Source organism: Poromitra crassiceps (genome assembly GCF_964638095.1).
Source record: "Poromitra crassiceps genome assembly, chromosome: 1".
NCBI classification, from domain to species: domain Eukaryota; kingdom Metazoa; phylum Chordata; class Actinopteri; order Beryciformes; family Melamphaidae; genus Poromitra; species Poromitra crassiceps.
This window is the reverse complement of record NC_139623.1, coordinates 6,246,105-6,273,171: the sequence shown is the minus strand read 5'-3', so window position 1 is coordinate 6,273,171 and position 27,067 is coordinate 6,246,105. Positions and strand designations below refer to the sequence as shown.

The 27,067-nt window shown below is 42.9% G+C and overlaps 1 protein-coding gene across 1 annotated transcript in view; it reads left to right on the top strand.

The window, feature by feature from the left end:
- Positions 1-27,067, top strand: part of adad2 (adenosine deaminase domain containing 2) — a gene marked incomplete at its 5' end in the record, with an annotated part of 48,252 nt that overhangs the window by 9,559 nt on the left and 11,626 nt on the right. The window contains 3 exons of the mRNA XM_083647960.1: positions 14,986-15,100; positions 17,316-17,454; positions 22,520-22,654. Of these exons, the coding sequence (XP_083504086.1) occupies positions 14,986-15,100; positions 17,316-17,454; positions 22,520-22,654 (389 nt within the window). The remainder of the gene's footprint in view (positions 1-14,985; positions 15,101-17,315; positions 17,455-22,519; positions 22,655-27,067) is intronic.

The window sequence follows — 27,067 nt, the reverse complement described above, 5'->3', positions numbered from 1 at the left end:
TTTTTGGCCAATTTTTCGAGGAACCATACAATGGTACCTTTCGTGGGTTAGGATATCCCATGATACCTTGCGACCCTTCCAATAGACCCTTCTCACGGGGGCCATTTTGTGTCAAAGGCAGGGTAAACACAGGTGCAAGCAAAACACTATTGTACACGATTGGAATTTGGAAACCCTCATTAGGGTTTTGCTCGCACCTGTGTATATTCTGCCTTTTCGACACAAAATGGCCCCCGTGAAAAGGGTCTATCGATGAAGAAGAGCGAAGCGAGCCCCTAATGGCGGCACCCACAAAGCCTCCCGCATCAGAAAAAAGTGAAACAACGTTGGCTAAATAACAAACATCTGTCACTTTCTTTTATTTTTTATTCTAGAATAGTCATTAACTTCAACCTTTACTTAATTTTAGTGCAGTCAGATGTTTGTACAGTGTCAGGAAAGTCACTTTTGAACAATAGGTTGAAACATCTTACCTGACTGTGTTCTGGACAGCAGCCGGCTAGTTAGGTTGCTATAACTAACGTTAGAGAACTCGCCCCGCCCGCCCCAAAGCAGGATTGCAGACCTTCAAGTGTAATGGCTCATTTCCACCACATATAACAGCACAGTACAGCTCTACTCGACCTGGTCTTACTCGTCTCTACTTGATATAGACTGTTTCCATAGCAAGTTTACTCGCCTCCGCCCACAGCTGGTCGTCATATCTGCCCTCCGCCCATAGCCGAAGTAGGCTATAACGTTAAAATTAAATCCATACACTGAACTTTTAAACTGGAATACTGGTGCCTCTAAATGACCTACAGTGTACATGGGGCAAATGTGACAATCGGCCAGGAGAATGGATATCACTTTGTTGTTACTCAAACTCACATGCATGCGCTGCGCGGGGGACGGGAGTTACGCTACGGGGAGAAGGGAAGCCACTACCCCGGCGGCAACTCACCAGGCAAGACCGCGGCTTCGCTAAACCCCCGCCTCCGGCCTAGCGGAGCCGACGTAGCACACAACTACAAATGGCTTCCCGAGGAGCTGACTTTTTCTCTCTCAAAACAATTGAAAACCACCGTCATGTTAAAGCTGGTGCAAGGAGATCGGTTTTATTTCACCAGAGCCGAATGCAGCAACACTAAAGACTGATGGAAATAACAGAAGAGAAGGTAAGCCCCACTAAACTGGTATCCAGCATTGACAGTAGATACAGTAGACACGATTCTGCCTGACCAATCAGTCGTCTGCAGTGTTTTCACGTCACCGTATGGTACCGGGTCCACAGCACTGGAACCTCAACAGAGCAGGGACCAAAACTAGCACGACTCAACCCGGGCTGTCCAGGTTTTTGGTCGGTGAAATGAGGCAAAAAAGCGAGACGAGCTGGGCGGGGCCGCGCTGATACCAGCAGTGGAAATGGGCCATATGTGGAGTTCGTTTTAACCGTGCTTTATTAAATAATAAGCTGTCATTACTTCCCATTTGTTGATAATGTAACGTTTTCGTTAGCTGGGTTTTACACTTTTAATTTGAAGGCGGAAAAGGGAAATGGTGTGATACAAGATAGAATTGACACTGGTCTGATGACACTGGTCTGTCAATTCTATCAGTTCACATGTACCATTTCCCTTTTTCGCCTTCAAATTAAAAGTGTAAAAAAGCTAAAAAAAAAAACGTTAGCCTGTGAAGCCTCGACCTGTCTTGATTATAAAAGTAAGTATAACGTTAATGTGTTAATTTCATCCATGAAAACTATGACGAAAAATGTTAGTCGACTACCTTTTTCCCCAAGACTAAAACGAGACTACAATGTTCAGACTTTTAGTTTCATTGACTAAGACGAGACTAAAATACTCAAACTTTTAGTTGACTAAAACTTGACTAAACAAAGAGGATGAGGTTGACTAAATATGATCAAAACTAACAAGGACATTTGACACAGGACTACGACTAAATAAAGAAATTGACAAAAAATTAACACTAATTATAGACTGTTTCCCCCCTCAATGCAGCAGTTCAGTTTCCTGTGCTGCAGCATCATAGATGTAGCTGACATTTAGCTGTCTTAAAAACACTTTTTCAGTTACAACAGAACCCGCCCAGTCTTAGCTAAAGGTCTTATCTAGGGATGTCCCGATCACATTTTTTTTGCTCCCGATCCGATCCCGATCATGTGATTTTGAGTATCTGCCGATACCGATTTTTCCCGATCCGATCTTTCGGCAATGCATTAAGAAAAAAGAAAAGAAAAAACTGCAATCAAGTTGACCCTTAAGATTGTTTTTTTATTTAACAGTATCCAACTAACTATCCATTATATCCAACATGGATATGGCTTTTTTATTTAACAGTATATTCATTATATCCAACATGGATTCAAAATTTAAAACAAAATAAAATAAAGCTTATCAGTGGTGCACCACAAAATAACCATGTAAACTAAAACAAATGATGTGCAGAATAGTGCAATAACAATGTAAATCAGGAAATGCGTTTGTTTTGGTAAATTCTTCTGCTCTGTGCGACACTAAATAAATGAATGATGAGATGTAATTTAAAACCAAAACTAAGGCCTCAGGATGAGTTTAAGACGTGAACATGGTCATGTTTGTTGAATTAAAAAAAAAAAAAATTTTTTTTTTTTTTTTTTTTTTTTACTCCCGATCTTTTCCCCCCGATTCCGATCTTCTAAAAATCACGTGATCGGCCCCGATCTCCGATCACGTGATCGGATCGGGACATCCCTAGTCTTATCTATATGTGTATGAGGCATTGTGTTCCCAAAATGTACAGCTACTTGCTTGTCTACGTTATATCCAGAGAGGTCTGAGTGCTTTCCACACAGCGCAGCCAGCCTCCCTCATTGTCCCCTCAGCTGCGGGCTGAGAAGGGACTGTGAATAGGGTCCACTTGTCATTGCTACCGGCGTACGCCAACACTGGCCCAGGTGGGCAAAGTCAGCATTTAGTTTATTTTTTTATTTTTTTTGTTTATTTATTTAGCACACACGAAAACAGTGCAAGGAGGGAACGAAGCCCACAGGGCTTGTAGCTACTTTCCCTGGGAAAGAGTTGCCAACACTGGTTCAAATGACCATAATTAGTGCAACCGTTTTCATTGACTAAAACTAGACTAAAATGTGAACAGTTTTCATTGACTAGACTAAAACTAGACTGAAATACTTATGGTTTTATTTGACTAAGATGAGACTAAAATGCTCAAACTTTTAGTCGACTAAAACTTGACTAAATAAAAACAGGTTGACTAAATATGATAAAAGACTTAAGACTAAATAAAAAAACAGCCAACAAAATTAACACTAGAAGAAAACAGCCATCAGCCATGCTGTTTTATACTAATTTATTGCCAAATGTGCAACCTGTCACGTGCGATGCTACCTTTTCATTTTTCATCCACCTATATTAAAATGAGGTACCTAATTAATCAAGTATCTAGTTGGGTAGCTAGGTGATGGGAGCTCACTTGAGTTACAGACAGACCCACATTGTTGCTCACTCATTGTAAGTTCCTCTGGATAAGTGTGTCAGAGCAGTGGATGACCTGCTGGCTCATTTGGCTGGGATGCATGTACGGTACTAGATTTGAATTCAGCCTTTGTCACATCATGTCACACACTAATCTGGGAACCTGACCAATCTGCCAGCTCATGTTTGATTTGCTATTTCCACCCAGCCTGAAAACTGCCGAGCCAATCACAGCCCCTTTATTACATGACTGTTTAATACTCATCTGATTGGTCAACCACAGCACTGCTCAACCTGTCAGGGTTTATTTTGCGATAATGACCGGCTCGCTGTAACAGCTGATCTCATGGCGGGTGGCAAACAGCTGATCAATAACGTTAAGTCTGTTTACATGTTTCAGTCGCTCTGCGCTGTGTCACACACATTTTTCCTTGCTCTAATTGGTTGAGGCATTTTGGACTGTGCCTGTTGGTAATGATCCTGGAAAAGAAATTAAACTGAGAGATTTCACACTCATTTGCTTTTGCGAATTGGTCTGGCAATGTCAGGCTAGTCACTAGGGGTGCTCCAAAAAATAGATTCTTGAAAGGATCGCGATTCTTAATGCCACGATTTCCTGGATCGATTCCCAACTCCCAAGAATTGATTCTTCCTCTCTTTTTTTCATTCCCTCCTCCCCCTCCGCGCTGCTCGCCCACCGCCGCTCATACTGTCAGGCTTCCGTAGTTGTAGCTAAAAGGCTAGGCTAACCTTTACGCTTAGTTCACACAGAGAACCTACGCCTTGCCTTGCCTCAACCCACGCCTACGCCTGCAGACCTTGAACTGGGCGTGAACCTATTACACGCTTTTGCGATCACACCGCACGCCTATTCCACGCTGAACCTGAGCCGAGTCACAAGCGCCTCTCCTCTCTCCCGACTATTTTTTCATGCGTGGTCCCGAATTATCATAGGTAAAATAAATCGGATATATTTAATGTTCTATTGATGCTGGATATGTATAACCAGGTCTGACTATAGTCGGACATTTTAGAGAGGTGATCTTGCAAGAATATGTGCTGGCACAACAACATTGTCCATCTTGCTTCTTCGGTGGCTATTCTCTCTCATGAAGATGTGTTTGCAGACAGGGAGAAAACCCCACGTGATAGCTACCCGTCAATCTCTCTCTCTCTCTCTCTGCTCAACACTGTTGTAACTCCATTTTATTTTGAAATTCAGTTGACTGCCATTTCCCACGGATATTGTCGCGTTTTTCTTTCATGGCTTGACAGAAGAAGCCTGCCTGCACGCACCTTGTCGGCTTGAAAATAGAACTCACGCCTAAACGATAAAATCGCCAAGGCACAGGCAAGGCGTGGGTACACGCGGGTTCACGCTCAGGCGCCCTGTGTACACAGCCTCGTTGACTAAAACGGACGCCTATTTAAAAGCGTGGGTAAAGGCAAGGCATAGGCAAGGCTTGGGTCCCCGGTGTGAACCCAGCCTTAGTAGCTCTAACGTTAACAACAATTACAGAGCAAAATATGGAATAATTTTTTGCTTGCGTTACGTTGCTGACACTACAGAGGAAGCCCATGGAAACAACATAGCCCGTCTGTAAACGATGTTTAAAAGCCGTGCAGGCGAAGGGAGCATGGATGGAAAGGGAGCCGACACATTCAGCCAGACCGATAAACATCCCAACTTGTTCAAAGAACAGGTTAGCGAACATAATTACATGTACATTCCCTCAAATAAGTCAAGTCAAACGAGTGCTAATTCTTTGTGACAAGCAAACGTTTTTCACCATCGGCGTTTGATGAGGAAATGCGCTCAGTACGAGCGCAGACCCTCTGCCAAGTAACGTTATTGAGTCATGGCGCTGTTTAATAAGTGATTAATATCTGGTTGCAAAAATATCAAAGAAATCACATTAACTGAAGTCCGTCCGATGTTCGTTAACGCGATATCTGAGGAACGCCTTGACGGAATTTCATCAAATTTGCCTCTCAAACATCGACTTAGACTCTAGGATGATCTGATTAGATTTTGGTGGTCAAAGGTCAAGGTCACTATGACCTCTCGAACGCCATTTTCAAGCTTGTTAACGCGATATCTCAGGAATGCCTTGACGGAATTTCATCAAATTTGCCTCAAACATCGACTTAGACTCAAGGATGATCTGATTAGATTTTGGTGGTCAAAGGTCAAAGGTCAAGGCCACTGCGACCTCTCGAACGCCATTTTCAAGCTTGTTAACGCGGTATCTGAGGAATGCCTTGACTGAATTTCATCAAATTTGCCTCAAACATCGACTTGGACTCAAGGATGAACTGATTACATTTTGGTGGTCAAAGTTCAAGGTCACTGTGACCTCACGAACGCCATTCCCAAGTTTGTTAACACGATATCTCAAGAACGGCTTGATGGAATTTCTTCTGATTTGGCTCAAACATCGACTTGGACACAAGGATGAACTGATTCCATTTTGGTTATCAAAGGTCAAAGTTCAAGGTTACTGTGACCTCACACACCCAATTTCCAAGCTTGTTAACGCGATATCTCAGGAATGCCTTGACGGAATTTCATCAGATTTGCCTCAAACATTGCCTTGGACTCAACACTAAAGCATGAACTGATTAGAGTTTGGTGATCAAAAGTCAAAGGTCAAGGTCACTGTGACCTCTCCAACACCATTTTCAAGCTTGTTAACACCATATCTCAGGAAGGCCTTGGCGGAATTTCATCAAATTTGCCTCAACCATTAACTTGGCCTCAAGGATGAACTGATTACATTTTGGTGGTCAAAGTTCAAGGTCACTGTGACCTCACGAACGCCATTCCCAAGTTTGTTAACACGATATCTCAAGAACGGCTTGATGGAATTTCTTCTGATTTGGCTCAAACATCGACTTGGACACAAGGATGAACTGATTCCATTTTGGTTATCAAAGGTCAAAGTTCAAGGTCACTGTGACCTCACACACCCAATTTCCAAGCTCTGTAACGCAACATCTCAGGAGCGCCTTGACGGAATTTCTTTCAATTTGCCTCAAATGGCGATTTGGACTCAAGAATGAACTAATGGCGGAGGCATGAATCCGCGGTGCGGTCGTTCTAGTTTGTCTTTTTAAACGATTTCAGACGGCAGCCCGTCTTTATTGTCACACAACACATGCTGACGGTGGCCGGTGAAATTTGTCCTCTGCATTTAACCCATCCTGGCTTTTGTCCTTTCCTCCTGGGGCAGGCCAGGAGCAGTGGTCGCTTTCTCGTGCAGCGCCCGGGGACCGACTTCGGATGTTGTCGTCACTGGTCGGATGACGATGTCGATCTGATCTTCTGCATGTTTTTAGTGGGGGGGGTTATATACGGAGGAACCCCCCTGGGGGAGCACGGGGAGAACATGCAAACTCCACACAGACAGAAAGGCCCTTACGACGAGATACCCCACCTGGGCAGTAGGCACTGAAGATATGGGGGGGAACACAACCACAGCGCCCACAGTGTCCCAGGCGAGAATCGAACTCAGAACCTTCTGACTGCGAGGCGACAGCTCTACCACTGAGCCACCGTGTTAGATTTGCCTTTGTGTGTTATTGCAATATACAACTACATAATGTTATACACCTTATTCGGCTTAGCACACAGTAGACTGCAGTAGATCCTTAAGAGATACTCAACACTTTTTCCACTTTTTTCTGCTGAAAATCAATATATATTGGAAATTACCGTACTTTCCGGACTATAAGGCGCACCTGAATATAAGCCGCAGTAGCTAAATTGCATGTTTGTTACATACATAAGCCGCACCGGACTATAAGCCGCATGTGTTTTAATGTCTTATCAGTAGGGGTGTCACGATACACTCAGTTCACGATACGATACGTATCACGATACTGGGTTCACGATAACGATACGATACGATACAAATTTAACAATATTTTTTAAAACTTGAATAATGACAATATATGACTGGAAAAGTAGTATTTTATTTGAAATGCACAAATACAAAACATGCTGTTGTGGGAAATTGTTATTACAATAACAACTAGAACTAGAATGTCTACATTTCCTAACGAAAATGTAATTGTGCTTGCTGTCCTCGCCATGCACCGCCTGGCTTCCAAAGTCCCTGCCCATGGACCTAGGGGGACTAAGTAGTTATGGGGGTGCCTATGTGAGTAAAAGGACTTTGGAGTAGAAGTACTTGGTAGGTGGGGAAGTCAGACGGTTGTAGCCTACTAGAGAGACACAAAAGGCTGGCCCAATCTCTGCAATCTAAAACTACATTACCTGCAAACTACAGCATCAATAATTACCATGTATTGTAAATGTCTCCAACTGTCTCAAGGAAAATAGGACATGATAACCTCCAGAGAAGTAGTATTCCTTGTAGTGTCATTCATGTTTATGGTTGCGACAACAACTGTTTACAAAACTAGCAGGCTTACCAGAGCTGCAAACACACAAGTGAAAAGCTATCAATGGCTGCATCTAATCAGCCAGTAACTAATGTAGGCTATCTTCCATTATGTTAGTGTAAGAAGTCAAATGTACTGATAATAGTCCCTGGTCACCAAAGTAATGTTACCCTTTTAGTTTTGTTACAGAGTTGCTGATCGGTTGTCATGTGTCCAGTCAGCCAGAGAAGCTGCTTGGGTAGCATGCTAACTAACGCCTAACGCAGTGGTTCTCAACTGGTGTAGCCTCAGGACCCACTATTTTCCTTGTCATGAAGTCGCGACCCAAATTTCAGATTTTTTTTTAAACCACTCAAATTTATTGAACAAAAAATTGCGCATTTATTTAATACACAATGCCTTCATGCACTGTCAAATGAACAAAAAAGTGCAACAGAAGTGCAACTAGGGCTAAAAACCAATTGAAATAAGGCAGACTTGAATTACAGGCCTATATGTTTTTAAATTTAAACAAGTCAAACTGGTCATGGTCAGAAAGTCTTATTTTAACTGTATGAAATATGTAATAAAAGGCAGACTTTTCTTGAATCACAGGCAGACTATATGCTTTTTAGTTAAACTGGTCATAACTTTTAATTAAACTGGGGCCATGCTAATCCAGTTTCAATCATCTGAATTGAACTAAAATTAAATATGAAATGAAAAGGCAGACTTCTCTTGAATTACAGGCAGAGCATATGCTTCAGCTTGTTAAACAAGTGAAACTGGTCAGGCTAATCCAGTTTCAATAATCTGAAAAAAAAAAAAAAAAAAAAAAAAAAAGTACTGTACTGTAAATGTCCGCGACCCAATCAAAACGGCCCCGCGACGCTACCCACCAGTTGAGAAACGCTGGCCTAACGCTAGCATTAGCTCAATTAGCTTGATGCAACTAGTCCCAAACATTGATGAACAGTGTGTCCTAACGCCAGGGGGACAAGGTGTTTGTTTTGGCTGGCTGAGGTTAGCCTATAAGGCACAGTTGTTGTGGCTAACAGCCTCCATTCACACTAGGCTATTCACACTAGGCTATCTCTTCCATTATGTTTTCAAACCCAGCTGGCTGTAAAAAAGGACAACCACAAAGTGGTGACACTTACCCATGGGTTCAGTTCATTTTGTTCATTCATTGTTTTCTGGACATGTTACCATGCTACATTAACACAGCAGCTAACAGAACAGACAGGCCTCCCATGGTTGGCGACAAGTGTATATCATTCTCTCTACCCAAGATGCAACACTGCTCTACCCAACATGCAACGCTGCTGCTCAGAGCTGCTCTTTAGCTCTATTAATCTGGTCAAATCTCACCGGATTCCTGTTTCCAGTACACTTTTAGCATTTGGTTTTTAACAGAGAAGAGTTGGAGCTGCTGAAAACATACAGTATGCAAATGAGAATGAGACCATGAGTGATATACCCACTGAGATACAAGCATAGGTGTGTCTGTTGTCTGTATAATAGCGTGCGTGCGACAAGTGTCAAGTGTCATACAAGAAGGAAGGCTGGCCATAATGAGAATGAATCCGCACTTCCTGCCGCCCTTCAAAATAAAACCATTTAGAAGGGACAGGCACTGAATGCTGCTATAGCGCCCCCTAAAGGCTAAATGACAAAATACTTCTCCTATAGGCTCAGAGTACATCCCTCCACACCTGTACCAAGTTTGGTTAGCATCGGACGATCTTTGTGAAATAGGCCCCACCCACAGAAAGTTGGAAGTGGATTATATCGCAACGGTGCGTTTTTTTTAAAAACTTCCAAATCAGTGTTGTGCAGGACAGTCCCCACATGATGTGTGCGTTGGTTTGGTGAAGATTGGACAAAGTTTCAAGGAGAAATGGCAAAAAAACTGTTTTGGACAAAATGCAAAATGGCGGAAAATCTAGTCAGACGCAAATGGGCGTGGCCTAGTTGAGTAGATGCGGGAGGACCCAAGGAATCCAGGGAAAAAATAATTTTGATGATAAACCCTACGGTTCAAAAGTTATCGAGCAAAAGGTAAGGAGGGCTGTTATAGCGCCACCATATGGTCAATTGGTGCAATTTTTTCGGGGATAGTAAAAGACCCCTCAGTGCACCTCCCTACCAAGTTTCGTAGCTCTAGCTGTTATGGTTTCTGAATGACAGCTAATTTACTGCAAGATTTTGCAAGATTTTTCCAAAACCCATGCAAGTCAATGGGGAAAAAAATGGCGCTTAATGGCGAATTGCGGCCAAACCGCTTTCACAAACCCTTAGCAAAGTCATAGCATACATGTCCTCAATGAGGCGGTCATTTTGAGGTCTGGCATGTCTATGTGGCGCAAAAATTGGGGGAGTTATTAGTGGTAGAAAAAGTGGATAGCAAGAAGAATAATAAGTATGTGGGATTTCAAGATTGTGCCTTGCTTGTCAGCAAGCACAATAATTATTGCTTTTATCTGGGAAACGGAAGGTGCAATCGTGATTCTGCCCACCACTAGCGTACTTTTTCACCCCGATTCCAACGCCGCCATCTGTGAGTCTCTACGAGTTACGGTTGCGGAGATACGTTGCTGTAGCGCCCCCCATAGGCAAACAATAGCGCCCCCTACACGCCAAATGACACTATCTCTTCTGAAATCAACTCAGAAGTGTCAAGTGTCATACAAGAAGGAAGGCTGGCCATAATGAGAATGAATCCGCACTTCCTGCCGCCCTTCAAAATAAAACCATTTAGAAGGGACAGGCACTGAATGCTGCTATAGCGCCCCCTAAAGGCTAAATGACAAAATACTTCTCCTATAGGCTCAGAGTACATCCCTCCACACCTGTACCAAGTTTGGTTAGCATCGGACGATCTTTGTGAAATAGGCCCCACCCACAGAAAGTTGGAAGTGGATTATATCGCAACGGTGCGTTTTTTTTTAAAACTTCCAAATCAGTGTTGTGCAGGACAGTCCCCACATGATGTGTGCGTTGGTTTGGTGAAGATTGGACAAAGTTTCAAGGAGAAATGGCAAAAAAACTGTTTTGGACAAAATGCAAAATGGCGGAAAATCTAGTCAGACGCAAATGGGCGTGGCCTAGTTGAGTAGATGCGGGAGGACCCAAGGAATCCAGGGAAAAAATAATTTTGATGATAAACCCTACGGTTCAAAAGTTATCGAGCAAAAGGTAAGGAGGGCTGTTATAGCGCCACCATATGGTCAATTGGTGCAATTTTTTCGGGGATAGTAAAAGACCCCTCAGTGCACCTCCCTACCAAGTTTCGTAGCTCTAGCTGTTATGGTTTCTGAATGACAGCTAATTTACTGCAAGATTTTGCAAGATTTTTCCAAAACCCATGCAAGTCAATGGGGAAAAAAATGGCGCTTAATGGCGAATTGCGGCCAAACCGCTTTCACAAACCCTTAGCAAAGTCATAGCATACATGTCCTCAATGAGGCGGTCATTTTGAGGTCTGGCATGTCTATGTGGCGCAAAAATTGGGGGAGTTATTAGTGGTAGAAAAAGTGGATAGCAAGAAGAATAATAAGTATGTGGGATTTCAAGATTGTGCCTTGCTTGTCAGCAAGCACAATAAAAAACATGAGATTGGAGATAAGGCTTATCTTGAAATAGAATGAGTTACACCGTCACTTAGATTTACTTTGAACTAAAAGGTTTCTCAGCAGTATAAATTCTCATTATGCATCTTCAGTTTTTCTTCAAACTCAAACAACAAGACTTTTCTTAGTCTATTTTTTATGCATCTTCAGTTTTTCCTGTCAAGTAAACAGTTTTGCCAGAAACTCAATTGAATGGTTTCTCTCCTGTATAACTTCTCATGTGTCTCTTCAGAGACTTGTTCAACTGAACTACTTTCCACACATTGAACTTCAACAAACAAAGACGTTTCTTAGTCTATTTTTTGAATTTTTTTTTTTTTTTTTTTTTTTTTTTTTTTTTTTTGCGATATGAGATTTCATCTCAACGATACATATCGTGACGTTTTACTATCGCGAAATTTCGTGGGACGATATATTGTGACACCCCTACTTATCAGCGGAGACCGTTTTGAGTCCTTACCCTCATCGTCGTAACACCGCCAGTTCGCCATCTTTTGAAGCATGATGTTAGATTACAACGAGCTAGTTGTGTGGCTTAGCCTTCCAAAATGTTGCCGTTAATTTTTTAGAATGTAATACATAGAATTGGGAACGTTACATTCAATTTAATTCAGACTGTCTTTCTGGCTCAATCGCCGCCATTTTTCCCCCGGAGCGAGGGAGGGTGAGAGGAGGGAGGGTGTTTTACTGTAGTGGCTGAGAGAGCGTAGTGGCACAGTGCTCCAAGCAGGTCGCGAGGCACATTTTTTGCAACATCATCCAATCAGGGTCTGTCTGTCTCGCTCGCGTTCTGTCTCTCGTACCAAAATCCATAGATTTAGGAGGTCCTCTAGTGGCCGTTAGCGGTAAAAATCCATAGATAAGCCGCACCGTTATATAAGCCGCAGGGCCGAAAAATGGGGAAAAAGCCGCGGCTTATAGTCCGAAATTTACGGTAGCTGTGTTCTTGATGAATCCAGGTCAAAGTCCTGACATTTACTGTAAAACTGAGTAATTCCTCATCTCTTCTCACATACCTACAGTATGCAGTTCCATACAATCCAAAAAGGCAAAAAGGCCAGCTGTAGACTCACATTTCCCTCTCTTTCTATTGGCAGAGCACTTGATCAGTGACGTAGCTTAATCAGTGATGTCACCAAACCCAGCCCGCCCATCTCTCGCGCCTAGGCCCCTCCCAGCCAAAGTTTATAAAAGTGCCTGCACACCATGCTGGGCCTATGGAGTGTGGAGAATTGTTGAATAGAGAGAGAGAGAGAGATTTGTGGAGCGTTTTGATTAGAGTGCATAGTGTAAATTGTAGTATTTAGTAGTTTAGTTTTAGAGTACTTAAGATAGCCTAGGTTGTGTTTGTTTGTAAAAAAATAAATAAATGTTCGTCTGTTTGCATAGGTATGTGAGAAGAGATGAGGAATTAGTCAGTTTTACAGTAAATGTCAGGACTTTGACCTGGATTCATCAAGAACACAGCTAGTTTTCAATATATATTGATTTACAGCAGAAAAAAGTGGAAAAAGTGTTGAGTATCTCTTTGTAGTATTTAGTAGTTTAGAGCTACTTTCACACATGAACTCCGGATCAGGTGAGGGTTGCTCCCCACTGAGCCTGCCCCGGATGATACGTGAAGTGTACCCTTTCAGACATGAGGCATGTTGCATTCTCACATGAGTAGCACCTCCGCAGAGTTTTGTAAAGTACAGCGGGGGCGGGGGTGGGGGAATTTGGGCATGACCACACAATGGGGAGTTGTGAAAACTAAAAATACATAATGGGCGATAACTGCCTAACGTTCACGGCATATAATCATTTGTGCATAACGTTAGTAATTAATTAAACAACCCTACAACTCACGCCCAGATCCATCGATTTCCTCGAGTCGCAAGCACTACAAACAAAACAGGTCTTTGCTATGTTCAGTCCTAAAATGCATCAAACCTACTAGAATTATACAGAATACAGGAAGCTAGATGTTTTTACCTTCAAAATAAAATGTAATATGTGTAAAAAACGACTTTTCGAAGGGAGCAGATATTCTTCCAGTTTATCTCTGTTGTGTCTTTCGAAACACACACAAAAAAACATTACACGTGCATTTACTTTATTTAATTGCCATTATTGCGAAGGTTATACCTGGAAGTTTTCGTTTTATACTGCCTGACTTGACGCTACTTGGAATTTGCGGTTCTGCCCTTGAATCTTCACAAACACTGTGTAAATGTTAAATCAAAGACATGAACGCAACCAGATCCAGATACCCTACCTAGCGATGTCCAATACTGGGAAGCGGGACGACCCTCGCGTCCAACAATGCTCATTAAATCTGTGTGCTGTGCGAAGCCATGCAGAAATGAAATCAGATCAGAGCCACGAGTCTTTCAATCCAGCAACATGTTGCCTGACACACACGGAGCAGGTTTGAGGCGCTTCGCGCTTCATTGGAAAAACTGAGACAGCATGATGTTTTTTTGCTCGCTCATTCACATCGACTATTTATATAATAATAATCTGTCACGCTGGCTTTTTGTCTCTGTCCTCATGCACTCTGAGTGCAGCTCAGTGAATGCAGCACTGGCTACTTCACGGAGCTCTGGAGGGAGGGGGGGGGGGACAATCCGCCCCTGTGTGTACCCTGAGCCCAAGACTTACCTCCGGCTAGGAGGAGGCTCGCGGGAGCGCGCATGAGCCACCAAAATTTGTTCACACATACACCGCCATACGGATGCCCTCTAGATAACTCCTGAATTCCAGACGTGTGAAAGTGGCTTAGGTTTAGTTTTAGAGTATGTCAGGTAGCCTAGTTTGTGTTTGTTTGTCAACATAAAAATAAATGTCCGTCTGTTTGTTTGTTGAGTTTAGTTTAGTGTCCAGGGACAGGTGAGGGATAGTCATAGGTCCAAAGTGTTGTGTTCCAGGGTGCAAAAGCTACACCGGTGTTCAGTTAATCAGTTTCCCGGAGACTCGGACATCAGGCTGAAATGGCTGCGACAACTGGGCCTAGCAGATCCACTGCCTCAAGAGCGTGTTTGGCTGCAATCCTGCATTCCCCCCCAGATAGTTTCTCTAGCCCACTGCCCCAGTAGGGCAGCGCCGGTGTCACGGCCACCACCAGCAATACGCTGTGTTGTTTTATGTGAATATTTCAGCTGGTTAGAATGCATTTCAAGAAACTGCTCTAGCTTTCATTGCAAAACTTCAGCCAATGCTAATTAGCCAACTCCTGTCTGCCTGCATCACGCTAGCATGTTAGCTTGAGGCTAATGTAGCCTCGAGCTACACTGAATAACACAGACCCCGACAGCTTTGACTGGTGTTGGCTCACTCCCCCAGTGGTCCCGATGCATCCATATACTTCTACTACCTTCAGATAAAGATACAAATTAAATTTGAATCTAAACTTGGAATTTTCACTGTCAAACCAGAATCCTTTTCTCATATTCAGAAAGAGCTACATTGCTATTCTCTATGACTCTAATCCAAGGAAAAATCTCCTTTTCCAGAAACAATGACCAAATGATAGAAGACTGTGGCAGACCTGGAGCAGAGAGGGCTCCCTCCCCCGAACACACGCAAATCCAAAAGCTTGGTTTTCATCCCATCCTGGTTGAATATGAGGTAATGTCAGCAGTTTCTATGTACATGTATACCACAGTTCTCTGCTTTTATGCAGGAGGCATCAGCGAACTTGACGTGCTGCGCAGTCATTAAACCTTATTTGAAAATCTCACATCAAATTGATATCTCAACATCTGATGATTAACACGTTCACTGCCAATGACGAGTTGATACGTCAAAAAAAATCCAACGGTTGACTGCCAATGACGTGTTTATACGTCAAAAAAAAAAAAAAAAAGATTTTGACGGTGGGACGTGGATCAACGCCCCCCACGTCTCCTATAAAAATATTGGAGCCACCGAACGTGTACAACCCATTCCACCGACCCACTAAGTGGCGACAGTGCTCTCCAGACTAGAAAAAGCCGAGCCAAAACTGCAGGGGAACGCGCGAGGAAACCATTATCATACTGTAAAATGGATTGGCGAAAACGCTTTCGCTTTCGCGCATTATTGCGCTGGGAGCTGGCGGTGGGGGATTGCAAATTTGCATAATAGATTATGCGTGCAACACACTTTGAAACACGGCAGAAAGCCCACAATCGCACGCAGCTTCATTGCAGCTGAGCTCACAACCGAAACGACTCATGCAGACTCGCCCAAAGAGCAGCCGCCGCCAGGCAGCACAGACAGGCAGAGCCTCGCTTGTGACAAATGCTGCAAAGCCACTAGAGACACACCCACGGAGGGAGGAGTTTGAAGGAGAGGGGGGTTTCCTGCTGCTATGGAGGAAATTACTGTTCAAAACTATTGTTTAGATGTCTGACGTCTTACGCCAAAAATAAATGGTTAAAGTGACTGTTCTATCGAATTTCACAAAAAGCCATTTATCTCAGAATAAATTTTCAGACGCTGAAACCATGCTGTATTCTACTGCTAATGCCTACATAACTACTAACTCTACAAACTAACTCTTTTAGACAGAGAAAGCACACATTCTATTAGTTCTTTTGAGATCATTTGTGTTCACAAAATCTTAGCAGAAAAGAATCCTCGGCTCTTGAAAGATGAGCCAGAATCCTCAAAAAAAAAACTTGGCAGAACCTACCTACAGTATTGAAAAAACGGCTGGCAGTGAATGTGTTAACTGCTAATGAGTTGACTGGCACATATAGTAGTGCATGCACGTTACCATTATTCACTGGCACGTAGAGTAGTGCATGCCAGAGGAGGTTTTTCCAGATTAGGGGATTTTATATAAAACAAATTATTATCATTTTCTATTTTTATTTTTTATATTTGTACGTACCGAACCGTGACTTTTGTGTACCGTGACACCCCTAATGTTCACGCATCACAAGTTAGAGCTATCCTACCCGCTTTCTTCAGTGAGTCCATAACTTCGGCTTTGGTCTCTTTGGACAGTCTGGGGATCACTCTGTCATTAAAAAACCGGCGAGATGGGACGTTGTACCTCGGCTCCAAAGTGCGGAATCCCTGGTTCTCAATTACTGAGTACGGACATTTCACCCTTTCCCGAGTTGGGTGGATGCTTTAATAGCATTGCTTGCTAAATTGTTGGCTGGTTGGGAGCAACTACAGGGGGTGTTTTTTTTGTGTGTCTTTTTTTTTTGGATGATTGACATTTGTGAATCGATTCATAATCGTCCACTTCCGCATCTCGATGCATCTAAGAATCTATTCCCCCCCCCCTCCCCACCCCCCTACAATACACGGATATTTTCACGACGACGTGCCTTGGGGGAAAGCCCTTTGAGCCCGCACTGTGCAGTGTAGTGCAGTTTCTCCTTATTTTCTCCACAGCTGACAACAGCAGTGCCATCTGCAGACTTTTATCACACGTATTGTCAAATAGAAGTATATTACGAAACTTCGGCAAACGCTGCTTTGTTTCATATATCTGGTTTGTATATCCACAGTCCAATCCACAATATAGTATATCCACAATCTTCCAGGTCTCAGGCAGGTGCAGAACGTACGTGCTAGTTCGGCTGTAGTCTTTGCGGTGCGTTCAAGTGCAAGTTTTTGGCCCAGACAATGGCGTCATGAGGAGACGCAACAATCAGCCTACGTTGCCTCTAGTCCTAGTTCTCCCGGTGTGTCAGCCCTCTTACATTACATGGCCTGCCCCTGCTAGTTGTGTGAATTTTCATACACAATGTTGATGATCAATGAGTGCTCCCAAATCTACAGGATAGCAGCAGATCACAGGCTCATGGTCCCCAGTTACTCTGAAATAATTGTGCCTTCCTAGGATGAAGAATCAGATGAGGATGCTGCTGTCTTGTCCCTCCCTGGCATGTCACCAGTTGACAACAGCCTCTTGGATGAAGAGATCTTCCTGAACCAGAATGAATACCTGAATAGTCTAAAAAGCAGCGAGAAGACTGAAGGTACAATTGTGGCTTGTTTTCGCTCAGCCATGTTTAGGGGTCTGGCCTATTGAGGGAACAGGGCATATGTAAGGATAACACACAGGGAAAACGTGGATAGCCACCTTCACAGAAAATACAGTATAATAAATTCTCAGCAAATAATCATAATCATCTTTAGCACTTTGCTTCCTACCTCCTACCTACTTCCTGCCTCCTCGTGGACCCCAGGAAGAGTAGATGTTACCTCGGTAACAACTACGGTAATGGGGATCCAAATAAATAAACAAAATAAACAAACCTCTGCAGGTTTGTTCTTTACCTGAAGAAGCAAAATGCGTCGTTCACTCTAAACGTTTTATCTCATCTATACAGGAATGTTTTGTAGAGACTTGCTGTGCAACAAAATCAATCCTTTGCTATTATAATGTATATATTTATTTTCCCATTGAGACATGGGGTCTCATTCTCAAGAGAGACCGGGGCCCCGTTCCAATACCCATACTTCCATACTATTTAGTAGGCAAAAAAAGAATTAGTATGTCCCAATACATAGTATGTCAGATGCAGTATGCCAAGAGTACCAGGATGTTGTACTACATCAGCTCCTATTTCGGAGTATGCATCGATGCATGCTGCACCAGCCAAACTTCCCCACAATCCTTTGCGCAGCGGAAGTTCTTCTTCTTCTAATGTTTTATGGCGGTATTACCGCCACCTACTGGAGTTACGTCGCACTGACTGAGCTGCGTGTATAATCCATGCCCACCTCCATGACGCCGTGAACACGTCAATAACTATGATAAAAACACTGACAGAAATATGCACGTTATTATACTGTTAAGAATGAGACTGCATGTAAGTATCATCACATCAGTTTATTAGAAACAACAACATACATTACAATATAACAGCAATTTGTTTATTTGATTGTTCCAATTTTGTAAATGCTTAGTCTGATTTTTTTGTATAATGTACTGTTTGTTATTGCCAGACTTGTTTATTGAATTAAAAAAAAAATGTGGCGCTACGCACGTCGGCGGAAGTGAGCAAGAGGTCGGAGTTCAGGAAGCTCATGTGACGACAGATGTAGTGTGTCCCAATAGTATGCATTTTGCATGCATGCTACACACTACAATCCATACTTTGTGAGGGCAGCGGCAGTACATACTACAAGAAAGAAGTACAAGTATGGGTATTGGAACGCAGCCCAGTTTTTCCTGCACTTGCCAGCACCCAAAAAAAAAGAAGAATCCAGCAGTGCAGGGGTTTACAAAGGAGGGGAATAAAGGGCACAGGGCAAACCATTGTCAGTCATCATGATTAGTGATGTTAGTCTGACACCGAAGCTCTGAGGCATGCGCCGCTACTCGCTAGGCAGTTGTATGGAACCACTGTGCCGAGGCTTGCTTTGGTGTGGGAAAAATCATGTGACCATACGTGGAAGCAATGCTCAACCTGAGCTCAACCTACGCTGAACCCACAAGTTTCATTTAGGCGTCCTTGGTAACAGGCGAGGCCGTTCACACTATCCGCGCGCGTCATGCTGAAGCCACGCTCACGCCTTGCTCAAGCGATCCTTCAGGATTCAGTCCTTATGATATATGAAGTAGAGGTCGACTGATAGTGGAAAAGGCCGATACCGATAAAACAACGATAGTTTGGAGCAGGAAAAAGCTGATAGCCAATAGACGATTAATCGGCCGATATCTGCAGGGGGGAGGGGGGATCGACACAGTAAATTAACAATCTTTTTTGTTTATTAGAAACAACACTGTTGAAATGAACAAATTCAAAATACTTAAATCTGGAATCTGCATGAAATAAAAACCAAAATAAAATAAATATATAAATTATCCACATAAAACATGGTTACAGCGACTACTTTGTTTTCATCACAAACACAAAAACTTTTCACACACTCCGTTTTGGAATGGATTAAGAAAATGTCCTGAAGTGTGACGGTGGATTAAAGACTTGATGACAAAACATGGTGTGATTTGGTGGATTATAGCCTTCATGACAGAACAGGACACCATAATGGATTAACGTTACATGGATGCTATTTAATGAGCGAGTTACTGCCACAGTCTATGGTTACTGCACGTAACGTTTCACGTTTATCGTCCATGCATATTCCTGGGAGTGCTTATTCTTTTCGTGAATTGATTTACATTACGTTGCTGGATTATTTGGAAGGGAAAGCAAGTTGGTGAGTAAAGTAAAAGTTTAATGGGTTTTCCTACGGGGCTCACTATTTTGCAGATTGCAAGTTTTAGTTGAATCGAATGCATTGCATTGAAGGTTTTCCATTGAGCGAACTGCTTTCTGAAAACAGTTATCTGATGTAGTCTACATTGAAAAACGTAATTAAGTCTGTCTACGGTAAACTGCCCCCCCCCCACCAGCATGCTCGCGCTAGCAAAACAGAGAGAGCATATAACGTTATCTGATGTAGTCTACATTGAAACATGTAATTAAGTCTGTCTACATAACGTAAACTGCCCTCCCCCCCCACCGCAGCAGCATGCTCGCGCTAGCAAAACAGAGAGAGCATATAACGTTATCTGATGTAGTCTACATTGAAACATGTAATTAAGTCTGTCTACATAATGTAAACTGCCCTCCCCCCCACCGCAGCAGCATGCTCGCGCTAGCAAAACAGAGAGAGCATATAACGTTATCTGATGTAGTCTACATTGAAACATGTAATTAAGTCTGTCTACATAACGTAAACTGCCCTCCCCCCCCACCGCAGCAGCATGCTCGCGCTAGCAAAACAGAGCATATAACGTTATCTGATGTAGTCTACATTGAAACATGTAATTAAGTCTGTCTACATAACGTAAACTGCCCTCCCCCCCCACCGCAGCAGCATGCTCGCGCTAGCAAAACAGAGAGAGCATATAACGTTATCTGATGTAGTCTACATTGAAACATGTAATTAAGTCTGTCTACATAATGTAAACTGCCCTCCCCCCCCACCGCAGCAGCATGCTCGCGCTAGCAAAACAGAGAGAGCATATAACGTTATCTGATGTAGTCTACATTGAAACATGTAATTAAGTCTGTCTACATAATGTAAACTGCCCTCCCCCCCCACCGCAGCAGCATGCTCGCGCTAGCAAAACAGAGAGCATATAACGTTATCTGATGTAGTCTATCTACATAACGTAAACTGCCCTCCCCCCCCACCGCAGCAGCATGCTCGCGCTAGCAAAACAGAGAGAGCATATAACGTTATCTGATGTAGTCTACATTGAAACATGTAATTAAGTCTGTCTACATAATGTAAACTGCCCTCCCCCCCCACCGCAGCAGCATGCTCGCGCTAGCAAAACAGAGAGAGCATATAACGTTATCTGATGTAGTCTACATTGAAACATGTAATTAAGTCTGTCTACATAATGTAAACTGCCCTCCCCCCCCACCGCAGCAGCATGCTCGCGCTAGCAAAACAGAGAGCATATAACGTTATCTGATGTAGTCTACATTGAAACATGTAATTAAGTCTGTCTACATAACGTAAACTGCCCTTCCCCCCACCGCAGCAGCATGCTCGCGCTAGCAAAATGCAGAGAGAGCATATTACGTTATCTGATGTAGTCTACATTGAAACACGTAATTAAAAGTCTGTCTACATAACGTAAACTGCCCTCTCCCTACCCACCGCAGCAGCATGCTCGCGCTAGCAAAACACAGTCAGACAGCATGGCTGCCTGCGTTCGGTAAAGCAGCTTCTTCAGTCTAATTCATTACTACTTTACTACTGCCATATGATGAACAACAACCTTATCTTGCCCACAATTTACTAATAAGGCTGTCTTAAAGTTAACTTCGTGTTTGGAGCCTCCATGCAGAACGGTGATGTGCGTCCTTGCGTGGCCGGCAGAGGCTGCGCAGGCATCGGCCGCTATCGGAGCCAACATCCGCCGATAACGATAGTTTGTAAAACATGCTATCCGTGTCGATTTATCGGATAATCGGTCGACCTCTAGTATGAAGCAATAGACCCATTTCACAGCAACCGTTTTGAGGTGGTAAAGCAGGTGTAACCAATACCATCTAACGCGGTTCGCTGTCTTAAAGGGATACACACACAAATGCTGCATCAGGTATCAATGGGTTAATCATGGTTCCATTCCATTTAGGTGTTCCAGTGCCAGGGCCCTCGTTAATCTTATTGGTTACACCTGCTTCACCACCTGCAAACAGTTGCTGTGAAAAGGGCTGCTTCATTCAGTTACGTGGCGGGTTTGGTTTGACAGGTTGGCACAGTCAAACCAGGCACACCTATGTACCCCAAAACCCAAGTACATAGTTTGTCAAATACTTAACATAATCTACATAATCTGTGTGTTGTACCAGACCCATGTAAAGATAACATTAGTCATTCTTTATTTGTATAGAACATTTCATAAACATAACGGCAGCAAAAAATGCTTCATCATGACAAAAATAGATATGTAGATTTGGAATCAGACGTGCCAAATGACATACATACACTGTCTTCAACATTAGTGTAGTCAAACAGAAACGTGCATTATGCATGGCACATCACATCCCAAACCATCCCAGGCTGTCTTGGTTGCACTACATTTATTTGTCCAGCAGATGTCATCTATGTGCACTGTTATTTGAGTGAACCCGTTTCCGACACATTTGTCTGTGAAGCCTCAAAAGCGCTACTCGTGATTATCTGAATCAACACAATAAGATTTATAGACATGCAGATTGTTGGTTTGAGCTGTCGAATCCCCCTTACCTTTAACAATATGAAAAAACAGCACCAAGACACTTATCTGTAAACAGACCAGTGTGCCCAAATTACATTTTCTGCTCACAATATTTTTTATTTAGTCTCACTTGCCTGCAGAATGATGCAGCAGAAACGGATTCTCTCATTTGAACTGAATGAATCTCCACTGAGAGTAATGCATTATCCCCTTAAGTGCAAAACCAACGTTGTATTTTTGTGTCCAGGCAAGTGCATGTTGTTATCATTATGGGCTGTTACAGAGACGGTTGGTATAGCTTCTGTCCCGTTATATAGCTTGTCTTTTCATTGTTTCTTTCTGTTCTCCAGTTTGGGAAACTGACTGGCACAAGAATCATATGACAGCAATAAGTAGTGAGAAGTTTGACAGCCTGTTGAAGATGAGTCCCGAGTTCCACGGCTGTAAGAGCCACATGGCTGCATTTGTCCTGTCGGACACCTCAGGTACAGTATGTCAGTTTGGATTGGCTTAAAGTCCAGCTTGTTGATGGAGGTTTTTCATATACGGTAATTGATTGTTTCCACATGACTTCTTATCATTAGTTGTCGTGTCTGTCCCATTGCCAAAGAGAGGTTTGAGCCTGGCAAGGCCTGGAAAAAATAGCAGTTAAATCCATTTTTATTTACAAAAAAAAGAGGAAATGAACACTGATGTACAGTGAGTGCTACTTTATTCGACTCATGTGCCCGCTTTTGAGGTTGATTGTGTCTTGAAAATAGAGCCCGACCGATATATCGGCCCACCGATATTATCGGCCGATATTGGCCGATAACGATATATCGGTATCGGCCGATATGTTTGCCGATATGCCTATTTTTTTTTTTTTTTTTTTTTTTTTAAGTCATAGACAACATGTTGTGTATATTTGATCTTTTTTCTTAATTCAAGTTATATTTTATATTCGTTATATTTGTGTTTTTGTATTTCTAGTTATTTATCATTATTAAATCCCCAGTTAAGTTTACTATTTCATTGCATTGATGTCAATTTGGACAATAAAGTTGATTGATAAGCTGTAAAATATCCTGCCTACATTACATATCTTAAATCATGTCAAGTCATATCTTTGTCAAGTGTTTGATATTTGAGGGATCATTGCAAAAACATTGTGTAATATAATGTGTAGATTTAATATAAGAATATCGGCCGATATATCGATATCGGAATTTTTTTACTCCCTAGTATCGGTATCGGCATCGGCATCAAAAATCCAGTATCGGTCGGGCTCTACTTGAAAATGTACTGGATGAACCTCAGATGATTAAAATACTTAAAACCAGCAATGTACCTGGCATTGCCTGGGTTAAATAGCACAAAGCTATATTTTTGTGTACATCTTCAGGAATGGCTCTATAGAGGGTATGCATGTGATGTCACAGAGGCAGAAGTCACTGTGGGGTCACGCCCACTGAGTCGCAGCAAGACTGAGCTTGAATGCAGTAATCAGCCTAGATAACTGACACCTGCTGCTCAGGGAGGAACTTGACACTCATTTTGACACTCGAGGGGGCGTGTTCCAGTGGGTGTGCATACCCTCTATTGGCATGCACAATCGCCTGCCCTATTGGCATGTGCAGTACACAATTGCCCAACTTCGCATCACTGATGACATCACTATGCCTATGACATAGGGATGCAGGGGTTAACCGGTTTGACTATTAAGGTCCTTACACATCAAGAGCGATGCGAATATACACCACGAAATTGCGATGCGAGTTTTGACCCACCTATCAATCACAGCCACAGATGTGTACACGCCGGAAGCGAATTTCAGAAAAATCGACCGTGGTTCGAAAAAATAAACACCGCAATAACGCTCGGCGAAACTTCGCCGTTGGTATGCACGGTTGCATTGACTGATATAGGTTCGGAAAATATTATTGACGTGCGAATTAATCGCACGAAAAAAACGTTCCCGATGTGTAAGGACCTTTAACCGTGATTTAAAACGTCACTGTTATATAACCGAAGAGGCTCCGCTACACAGAGTGTTTTGTTTCACAACAGTCCCTCAGTTTAAACTCCCGTGCGGCACAGACATCGCTGGAACGAGAGGAACCTGTCTCTCTCGCTTAGTTTCCGCACGGCCTATTTAGCGGAGAGAGCGAGACATCCTTGGACAAATGAAATGTATGTATGGAAGCTATACAAAATAATGTACCAAATAATATTAATGTTAACATGGGAACATCCAGCTGAAGCAGGGTGACTGAAGGTTGAGGTCAGTGTTGTTATTGATGGCCAGCATGAAGCAGAGTGTCACTGGGAGTGAAGGTGTGTAAATCTGAACTGTGTATCAGAGGGAGACATGGGTATGTGGAGAATAAGCACTGCACCTGTTGGTTGGAAATGATGGTGGTCTCCAGGACTTTCTAGGTGGTTTCCAGGACTTACTAGGTGGTTTACAGGACTTTCTAGGTGGTTTCCAGGACTTACTAGGTGGTTTCCAGGACTTTCTGGTTTCCAGGACTTTGTAGATGGTTTCAAGGATTTGCCAACCTGCCCTGGCATGACCTTCCCCGGATCATAACACACACCGCCATGCACATTTTCAGCCCAATCCCACCTGGGGTGCATTCAAGGCACACACAGACAATGATAGATAATGATGATTGAATATAATGTTTGCCCAGTTCAGTGTTGCCAACTCTGCAACTTTGTCGCTATATTTAATCTGTCGACTTTTTCTGAACATGGGAAGTGTTAATGTGTGAATCACAAAGCATTTGGCAATAAGTTGGCACCACGGATGCCAGTTTGGTCTCTCTCTTTCTCTCTGTCTGTCCCACACACAGTGCAGCTCGCTCCCTGAGAGCAGGGACTGAGGATTGGGTTTATCTGTAATTGTTAATGGCGTACGCCGAATCTGGCGCGGGTAGGCGGATCCAGCACTGAATATTAAAACGGGCTATGCCGCGGCGTGCAGCATTATATATTGAGATTCAAAATAGCCTATGATGTCATCTAGCGACTTTCTGAGCTGCCAATAGTTACTTTCCTTGGCAACACTGGCCCAGTTCTGTATCTTTGTGCCTCTGCATGCTGAGGATATTGATGTTGTCTATTTCTCTCTCTCCCTCCCTCTCTCTCGCTCTCTCCCTCCCTCCCTCTCTCTCCATCATGACCTAACGTTCCTCTGTCCCCAGCTAGTAGTGATGCGCGGGCTATCCAGAACCCGCCGGGTCCCGCGGGCTGGCACGCCCCACAGGCGGTCTGGGTTGGCAAATTAGGAAAATATCGCGGGTGCGGATGGGGCAGGCTCAGAACGTGACAAAGCAACAGTATTAAATAATTTTGAGTTAGAGCAGTGAAACACGCAGACAAACCCTTTATTAAAGACGTGAACTCTCTCACACACATACACAGAGTCAGACAGACAGGGCGAGTCTGAAGCAGACTGCAGCTGCTGCACTCTCTACTATAGCCTACATCATACATGGTCAACATGCGGCCCGCGGGCGCCCCCTGTGTGGCCCGCGATGGAATTGAGATTGTTTTTTTTACAGTGCACTTGAACGCAACATGCAATATACCCGCTGAATAAGTGTCCAAATGTTCATGTCATTCTGGGCAATACTCTTCTGTTATAGCATTTCAGTCTGGAATATGGAATATCTTTCAATAATATTTATGACTAAAAGGCTAAAAGTAATCTCATGTGTAAGAAATGACTGTTCTACATTGAAGTAGAAATTTAAATAATTAACTTGTTGGTTTTGGATTTATTTAGCTTCAAGAGTGCATTTTTGTTCTTGTGTGACCCTTAACACAGGCTTTGAGAATCCGGGGCCACTTACTGATACTTATGCTTAAATTAACCCACTCATATTCTGGTTTATTTCAAGAAAAACATTTTGGATAGTGGAAATTCTAATTGGCTGGTAACTTTAAAATCTAGCAGCCATATTGGCAGGTGGTGAAAAAAGTTAATTTCAAGCCCTGCAGGGAGAGCAGGTGGTGACATAGGAGTGAGTGAGGAAAAGGATCAAATATTGGTGGTTAAGACTGAATAATGACATCACAATTGTTAATTTAAAATGAGTTATTCCTCTAAACCTGGCTTCAAATGCCCAAACTTTTTTGCGCTGGCACCGTTCAGCCCTCAGCAAAAACTGGTAGCGAGGACATTTTTTTGTGGCCCTCTCTATCATCAAAGTTGCCCATCCATGGGTTACGGCAGTGGTTCCCAACCTTTTTGGTCTTATGTACCCATTGAGCTGTTCTGCCATGCCAAAGTACCCCCTCACTCATGTGTGTCGATGATTTTCTGAAATTTGTTTTATTAAAATGATATTAAACTTTTAGTAGGCCTATCTAACACATCTTATTAAATGAACATCATTTGAATTACCCCCTTTAATACAATTCTAACTGTTTTCAATTGGAAAAAGTCGTCAGTTTTACTAAGCTGGGCCTATGAAATTACTTGGAATGATGTTTTAATCATTTTGTAAATAAATTGTAATCCCCAATCTTTCCAAGTACCCCCTGCAAGCTGCTCAAGTACCCCTAGGGGTACACGTACCCCTGGTTGGGAAACACTGGGTTACGGCATGACAATATTTGTTCGGCCCCCGGCAACAATCTGGGTTTCTCATGTGGCCCCCCATGAAAAAGAGTTGCCCACCCCTGGCCTACATGGTGGAGTAAATAAAATCTTCAAATGAGGTAGCCTATGTGCCCTCAAAACAAACATTTTGGAAGGATTATTCACTGTAATTATTATTTGATGTGTCCATAAAACGAATCCCACCGCATATTTTCTGTGTGGACTCGACTGTGATCTATTTGTCACAAATGTGACCAATTGAGAGCGCATGAGGTAATTAAAAGAAATTGGAAAGAATAAGAACTGT